The following is a 9,004-nucleotide window of genomic DNA, read 5'->3' on the forward strand; positions in this document are numbered from 1 at the left end:
CCTGACCGGCGGAGGCACAAACACAGTTTCAAACAAGGTGAAAAGGGACAAAGTTCTGCTTCATTTTCACAGGTATAGAAACCTCCAAGGACAAAAGTACAACCGACTAACATGAACACAACATGATGTTTGAAATGCATAAAAGAAAGACTTTTACATCCCCTTTACTTATGCAGAATATGAGCGTATAATTATATATGACATGAAAATACAGCAAACTATTAAATACAGGATGAAATATGAAGATACACACAGTTCTAGAAACTGAATGCACTAGATGAAAGGTCATGGGGTCATTAGAATATACAGGGAGATCAGGACATTTCAAAGCTGGTAATTACTGAGGAAACCTGAGGCTCACAGAATCAGTAACATCTTTATAAACCAACAAACCCCAAAAGTTTTATTTTTTTATTGCATTTAATTAATTGTGCTGATTTGTTTTAATGTGTTTTTACTTTGTAAATTAGTTTGTATCATTGTTTTAAAAGGTGCTGTACAAATAAAGTCTATTATTATTGTTATTATATTTTGCCAGAGGTTGCAGGTCCTGTGGTTTCACACCTTCCTGCTGACTGAAGGTTCGGAGGATCTCTAGAATAACGACAGAGTGAGGATCTCTGACGCTTCACCTTCGTCTGAGGGAGAAAGTCTGAAGAGGTGAATAGACAACAGTGTGTCTCATTAACGCCTCCTCCACACCCTGCATGCTCTTCTTCTGTTTATGGCTCATATACAGCGTCTGTAATTGTGCCGGCTGAGGAATGTGATGACCACGTACCCGGCTCATCCACGTGTGGGTGTGTGACTGGCTGCTGGCTCACACAGATCTCATTAAAAAGCTCCTTGTGATGTGTTTTATGACGACTCTCATGAAGGCCACGAGCTGAAACACAATCAAGTCTCACAAAAATCAGGAGTTGATTGTTGTGGAGAATTTGTTCTGGATAAATCAGCTGGAGTAACGCTGAGAATGAGTGAGAAAAAAGAGGTAAAACAGTCTAAAATAATTAGATTAATTGATAAGAAACAGGGTGACGACTTCAAAAATCTCACCTTTAAAAAAGTGTCTTTGAAAGGGACTTGAAAGAGACTAAAGAGCTGGCCAGTCTGATCTCTTCTTCTTCTACTGTCTCCACGGTGACCAGCAGAGACAACAGATATCGTTCCATTAGACTTCATGTTTTTAGCTTCTCAGTTATAGTGAAATATCTGTCTGTAAGTGTCTGTGACGTCATGCCACTTCACGGCATTCGCCATTTTGGTTCCATCAGTGGAGCTGCGGCCGCCGACGGTCACCATGGATACAACAACAGCTGGAACAAACAGCTGGAACCTACGACCTCTGATACAGGTTTTGTTTTGATTTTGTTCACGTTCGTTCGACTTCCTGTCAAAAGCGTGAGGCTAGCAGCCGAGCTAATAGCACAGGTGGTCACTGTGACCTGAGGAGAGGATGTGCCACCTCTGGTGCGTTCAGGGCTTGTTGGTAACAGAGGCGTCTGATCTGAGTTCACGTTCACTGAGTCGACAGAGTTTATTTCTCGTTCTGCTGACAGGAGCAGTCACACGTCAGGTGCAAGCTGCTGTAAAAATACCTGAGCTGTCATAATCCAGGCAGTCATTCACCCAGTGTGTGTGTGTGTGTGTGTGTGTGTGTGTGTGTGTGTGTTGCAGGCCCATAACTCTTAGTTCTTTGATTTCTTGGAGACGTTCAGCTCTGAGCCCTGATGTTCGTTCGAGCATGTTTGTTCTATTTTATCAATTAACACCGTGTGCAGAGCCAAACCAGCAGTGAACTGATTATTGTGGATCAATTGATTGTCAGTCCTCTGTGCCACACAGCTCTGTTGTTGTCCAGTAACTATCAAAAACACACGAGTCAAGTGCTGGAAGGTGGATTGAGTTTCCTCTGGCGGTAGAAGAACTCAGATCCTGAAGTAAAAGTCACTGATACGACGGTGAAAATACTCCATTACAAGTAAAAGTCTAATTGTATTTATTCAAGTATCAACAGATAAATGTTCTTAAAGCATCAAAGTAGAAGTATGTATGAGTATGTATCTATAGATGCACAATCTGAGGACTAAAGGACTGAGATAACACAGACACAGAGACACACTCACTGATGTCTGACTCTTTGGCATCGACATAAAAACTAAAGACACAAAGAAAGACGAAAGGAGAAGCAGGAGAAGCTGCTGCTTACCTTCCAGTCTTGTCCTTATTGTTTCAGACAGAGTGAGAGATCCAAAGACGTGTTGGAAAAACAAATCTCTCTCTGATCCAACACAGAGAGAGAGAGAGAGTCTGAACCAACTGTCACTATAGAAAACCCGCGTTTTCACGTGATTTGTGTGTGTGTGTGTGTGTGTGTGTGTGTGTGTGTGTGTGTGTGTGTGTGTGTGTGTGTGTGTGTGTGTGTGTGTGTGTGTGTGGTGTGAACTTTGAAGCCATTGGATTTACAGCATGAGCAGATCCACCTGACAGTGGCAGAAACCTGTAGGGGTCAAAGTTCACACAACAACCCCACACACACACACACACACACACACACGTCACAGTGAGCTGAATGACAGGAGAATGTCTCGTTTTGTTAATTGTTTATGTCCAGTTTTAATTTGCGGTGAATGAATGAATGGCCTGCTGAAGTTCACTCAGCTCGTTGAATGAGTGAATGAGTGAATGAGTGAATGAGTCACTTATCCTGTCATCAGACCTGCTGTGTCTGTAACATGTGAAGTCCTGGTGAGAGAGGAGATGTGAAACTACACTGAGATGGTTTTTATATCTTCTTATGGATCAACACTTCAAATAAACCACAGAAGAAGAAGAAAATATCTTTAGCTTTAAACCTGAGTTCAGTTAACTCACATTTTTAAAGCTGCGGTGGAACTTTCTAAGAACGTTCTGAGTGGAACAAAGTTTAAATATTATGGATTCAGTGTTCAGTTCCTCTGGTGGATGAACTCTTCAGCTGAGCTCATTTTAAAGCGTTTACATGCAGAGGTGACAGTCGCTGATGACGTGAGTTTAACTATAGTTTCCTTGAATGCACCAACAAGGTCATTTCTTTCAAAACAATCCCACAGAACTTCACTGTCACACAATATGGCAGGTCAGGAAACCAGAGGATTTGTTGAATGGCTCTGAAGGATTGAAAACACGTGTCAGTTGCGGTTGATGGTTGTCGTCTCCTGTCACTCTGACCTCCCTTTAAACTGCAGAGCTTCTCACTCAGACGCTGAACGCACACGAACACACCACACTGAGCAGACACACGGTTTAATCAAACAAACACTTCCTGCCGGTCTTCATGATTTATTATTCACTGAAGGGACATCAATCTGCAGAGGAAACAGTAGGAAGGAGGAAACTGTTGAGAATATGTGTGTGTGTGTGTGTGTGTGTGTGTGTGTGTGTGTGTGTTTCCTTTCTGAATTAAGACTAATGACACTGGTGCATCCCTCATCCTGCCAACACAACCTGACTGCAGCTTCTACAGGGAAACAGGACGTTATGTAACTACCACTGTTTGTCTCACTGAGAACCCTGGAGGCAGCTGTAACCGGAACTACTTTCTGCTGAAGAAATAGTCCCTGTGTAGGTGTTAACTGGGAGTCCTTTGTGTGAATTTGCCCTTTGACGTACAAGCAGAAAGTCACAATTCATCTTAACTCATCTGCACCATCATTTCTTTTTTAAAACTTCTGTGATTTTATTTCTCCTGGACAATAATGTCATTTTTATTTATTATTCATTTATTGAATTTATTAATTTATCTGGTTTTGCTTTTTAATTTTGATATATGTCTTTATATGTAAGAATAGATTCAGATTAATTATAAAAAATCTAATCAACAATTAAATTATTACAGATGAACAGAAAACTTTCTTGACTTGGGAAAATTTAAAGTAGGTAAAATCAGTTCCACCTTTAGCAGCTGCTACATTAAAGTGATGCAGACTCATCACCCAACAGCTGGTCCATCACATGACTGTAATGTTCAGGTGTCCACATACTTTTGGCCGTGTATGCATGGATCACATTTCATGCTCTGAATGTTTTTCCATGTAAAACGTGAATCTGAAGTAAAATGTAAATGAAGCTTTAACCACCACAACCTGAAGTGTGTGTACTGAATAAACTTTATTAGTCTCCAGCTCTGCGGACAGGACGAGAGGCGGAGCTGCATCATCAGGAAACACATCCACACACAACGAGGAATACAAAATACACCAAACTCACAAAAATAACAACTTGTACATTCAGATAAATGCAGGTTTGATTTGTCATTGAATGAACAGTTTGACTGAGTGAAGCGTCTTTACAGAGAAAGTGATCAGAATGAAATGTTTGACTTTATTCACTGAGGAGTTTAAATGAGAGACAGAGAGGACTGCTGACTGTACAGATGTTCCCTTATGGTAAAAATCAAATGCAAGGACAGTTTGATCAGAGAAGTTTCTGGTCAATAGAACAAACTCGACTCTTTTACTGTGATTGTTGTTTGTTGCGTATTAAAGGCACTGACCAGGAGCTGCTGGATCCTCGAGGACGAACCTCCGTCCCGTCATAGGAACAGAGGCTTTTAAAAACAGTGTGAAACACACAGACCTGACACGTAGCATGATTTCAAATGAAAGCTTGGTGTAAGGCAGGAGCAAGGAGGCACTGCTGGAGAAAACGTGTTCACCAAACTCAGCCTGAAAATAAGTCTGTTTTATCCGGGGGAGGCTTGAGAGGAGCAGGCACTGCTGTGGAGGTCTGAGCTGCGTTTAAAGGACGAGTCGGCTTTGTTCAAAGCTCTTGACGCGATGCAGTCAGCTGCTAAAAGCACTAGGTGGCGCTGTGGGCTGAATAGTTACGGCTGGCATCAGCAGATTTACAGCAGCTAATGGACAGTGCTGGTGCGTATTTACATAGTTCCAGCTACATCCTGTGGCACGGCTCTTTATGGTAATGACGTGAGGGGAGTGGACATTTATCATCATCTAGAAACAGAAGAATCATCATTAAACCTCTGATGAAATGCAGTTGTATTTATTTTTAATCTGTTGTTTCCTGTTGTTAAATTTTGTTAAATTTAAATGTTTCCTTTCACATTCTTTTCCAAAAGTATTTTCACTCTTTAGTTTTGTCGTTCTCCTCCAGTGTAAAGGTCTGTGTCCATGTGTAGTGTGATTATAGATCAGCTCTAGCTTCTATATTAATACTGTGAAAGTATCAAAGCCTCAGTCCACAGAGAAATGCACACAGCCTGTATTCAGAAACTGAGCCTTAAAACCAGCCGTCAGGACTTCTGGAACTTTGTGATGTCACAACAAAGCAGTCACCAAGCCCCGCCCACCTGGACCCACCATCCAAACCTTGCAGGATTTGGTTTCTCTGAGTGTTTTTACCTGAAATCTGCTTTATTTTTATTGGATCACTCAGAAAACAGTCAGCCAATCAGAGGAGAGGCTCAGAGCCTCCTCTCTTCTGATTGGCTCACCGACCTGTTGTTACTAGAGCTCCAGAGAGAAGCCTGAGAGAGGAGATGTAAAACTACACTGAGATGGTTTTTATATCTTCTGATGGATCAACACTTCAAATAAAACATAGAAGAAGAAGAAATTATGGCGCTTTAAACAAAGAGATGCAGACGGATAGAAAATATTTTTTGTTTTGATTTAACTTCCTGGTTAAAGGAACATTCACAGCCTTTTATTTGCTGCGTGTATCGACTCATTTCAGTGGAAAGTGTTTCTTCCCCAGTCGACGGCACAGACCCAGAAAAGCTGCTGCTTCACTCTTGTTTTCAGAGGGCGGTACAGGGAGGAAGGTGTGCAGTCAGCAGAGGTCAGAGGTCACCGCTCTCCTCTCCTCTCCTCTGCTGATGTTTACAATGCGAGGAAACTAAAGCGAGTGGACACAAACTGTCGACTGCGACGCGTTTCAGGACGCCGCCCGCCCCGAGGACGAGTTAACGGCAGACGACTGTCTGCTGTTCAAACAGGACGGGCTCCGACCTTTGACCCTCTGAGGACGCCCTGAACCCTGCGTCCTGGTCTGGGACTACATCTGTGCTCGTGCGTCACGTGGAGGAGAGTAACAGCTTCCTGCCAAGAGTTTTAAAGTGAAGACAGTGTTTGTGTTCCTGCAGAGGTCATGACCCCCCAAACCTGTTACATCATCTACACGTGTCATTCTATTGTTTAAATATAATTCTTAATGATAAAATATTTTGAGGATCTGTTTTATAGTGAAGACGAGGACTCTGACTGTGTCCATCAGCTCTCTGTGAAACTCTTTGGTCATCGTTTGTGAAAATGTTTTACAGTATAAATAAAAATAAACTGACATCTGTCACATTTTTACAGTTTCAGGAAAGCTCATCGTGACTGTAGCGATTCAGGCTAATTATGATGAGTTTTATTCTGAAATACTAAACTCAAGAGCTCAAACAATCAGTCCACCTACAGGAACTCATCGTGTGAGTCATTTATTAAGTTAAAATCCTAAAATATTTTCTGTTTACGAGTAAAAAAAATATGGAAAAAACATATTTCTGATGATGTGATAATTTCTTTTCTGTCTCTGTTGTGAAAATAAAACATTTTCAATATAAAGTCTCTTTGTGTTTATATGGACATCGTTATTTTTGTCATTTTAGAGAGTAGGAGGAATGTCATAGTCATTCAGGGTCATTGTGGGTCATTCAGGGTCATTGTGGGTCATTGTGGGTCATTGTGGGTCATTGTGGGTCATTCAGGGTCATTCAGGGTCATTGTGGGTCATTCAGGGTCATTGTGGGTCATTGTGGGTCATTCAGGGTCATTGTGGGTCATTGTGGGTCATTCTGGGTCATTGTGGGTCATTCAGGGTCATTGTGGGTCATTGTGGGTCATTCAGGGTCATTCAGGGTCATTGTGGGTCATTCTGGACGGACAGTTGGAGCAGAGAAGCTCCAAACTCTGAACACTGTGGCGAGCGTTCAGTGTGAAAACTGATCGGTGTGTTTACCTCTGCGGCTGATAGACGCCATTAAATTTTAATCTGTTTGATTCGCATCAGTGACGCTACAAGCAACTTACGCTAATATACTGCAGGTGATGTCATTTAGATACATACAAATATGAAGGCGGGAAAAAAAGGTTTAAAGGGTTAAATATGAGGAAACACTGTCCCCTTTCACAATAAAAGCGAACTAAACCAGAGTTAGTAAAACATGAGGCGACGTTACGTTACGCAGGAAGTTTGTCACTTTTCTTCTTTGGTGCTTTGAAATCAGCTGAATTACACAACATAGAAACTCTTACCAAAATAAAAGCAGAATATTTTGCCTCAGTCTCTTAGTTAGTTGGTTACTTTGCTGGCCGGTTATTTAAACACATAAAAAGCGATGTTGGAGATCACCTTGGCAACGAGTTCTTTAGTATAAGACACCTAAACTTTGACCTTTGACCTTCTGTCAGCATGCTGATTGGTTCCTCTGTCAGTCTGAACGTCAGCAGCAGAAATGTTGATCTGTGGTGATTTCTTACGTCCTCCTCTCAGCTCACTCAGTCTCTTTGGCGGCTCGCTCGCGCCCCGCTGGCGCTCTAGTCCTCGGTGTGGTTGTACAGGGCGTCCGCGGTGGGGTTCTTGCGGTGGGAGGGGGGCACCAGGTGGTCGGGCAGGTCGGTGGGCAGCTCGTAGCCCTCCAGTTTGACCTTGATGAGGTGCTGCGCGAGGGCGAATTCCTCGTCGTCCAGCATGCCGTCCCGGTCGCAGTCGGCCAGCTTCCAGATCTTCCCCAGCACGGTGTTGGGCAGCCGCGAGTTCATCATCTCCTTCTTGGCGTTGACGCCGGTGATCTTGCCGTTGATGGGCATCAGCGTGTAGAAGATCTCGTCGTAGCGGTGCTTGTCGCGGCTCACGATCCAGTCCTCGGCGTCGGCCCCGGCGCTGATGCCCTCGCCGTAGCCCTGACCGAAGGGCCCGTCCTGAGACCCTTCGAAGGCGCCGCCCGACACCATGGCCGGCGGCTGCTTGGACTCCTCCTCCCGGATCATCGCCATCAGGACGGCGATCTTTGTGGCCAGCATCTTATCCACCGACTCGATCAGCTTCATCTTCAGAGACGGGAACTTGCTGAAGTCGTAGTGCTGCAGCATGTCCTGCAGGGGGAGACAGAGACACAGTCAGTCCCACTCTCCTGCAGCGAAAAGCTTCAACCTCTGACGTCGAGCTTCATTTTGCACATTAAGACTGAATCTCATTTCACAGTAAAGCTCAACCACTTCCTTCACACTAACGTGCATTTATTGTGAAACACAAACAGGAAGCAGCTGCACACAACCCCCCCACAGTAAAAGTACTGGGGTTACTTACTGTTAATGAGCTGGACCAGCAGTTCCTACTAACACTGACAGGGGGCGATAAACCCCCCCACCCCCACCCCCACCCCCACCCCCACCCAGGACCTGTTGAGCTTCACAACCTGTTGATAAGAGGATTGAGAAGCAGAAAGTGTCCCGCGGGTTTCTCCGCTCGCCGTCGGGCCGCAGCAGGATGAGGTCACATGATCGCAGCGAGCTCAGAGTCAAACTTTGAGGTTTCCAGAGAGAAACTGCAGCTGGACGAGAGCGTGACTCTGAGCGGCAGGTGGACACAGCGTGAGACTGTGAGGAGGATCCACACACTACACAACACGTGTCAGTGTGTGTGTGTGTGTGTGAGAGNAGCATGTCCTGCAGGGGGAGACAGAGACACAGTCAGTCCCACTCTCCTGCAGCGAAAAGCTTCAACCTCTGACATCGAGCATTTTGCACATTAAGACTGAATCTCATTTCACAGTAAAGCTCAACCACTTCCTTCACACTAACGTGCATTTATTGTGAAACACAAACAGGAAGCAGCTGCACACAACCCCCCCACAGTAAAAGTACTGGGGTTACTTACTGTTAATGAGCTGGACCAGCAGTTCCTACTAACACTGACAGGGGGCGATAAACCCCCCCACCCCCACCCCCACCCCCAC

The 9,004-nt window shown here is 44.2% G+C and overlaps 1 protein-coding gene across 1 annotated transcript in view; it reads right to left on the bottom strand.

Annotated features, from left to right (window-relative positions):
- Window positions 1-6,854: 6,854 nt before the first annotated feature.
- LOC111236098 (EH domain-containing protein 4-like) overlaps window positions 6,855-9,004 on the bottom strand; it is a 29,904-nt gene continuing 27,754 nt past the window's right edge. The window contains exon 8 of the mRNA XM_022764710.1: window positions 6,855-8,141. Within this exon, the coding sequence (XP_022620431.1) occupies window positions 7,584-8,141 (558 nt within the window). The 3' untranslated portion in view covers window positions 6,855-7,583. The remainder of the gene's footprint in view (window positions 8,142-9,004) is intronic.

This window comes from Seriola dumerili, unplaced genomic scaffold, assembly GCF_002260705.1.
Source record: "Seriola dumerili isolate Sdu_G_001 unplaced genomic scaffold, Sdu_1.0 BDQW01000565.1, whole genome shotgun sequence".
NCBI classification, from domain to species: Eukaryota; Metazoa; Chordata; class Actinopteri; order Carangiformes; family Carangidae; genus Seriola; species Seriola dumerili.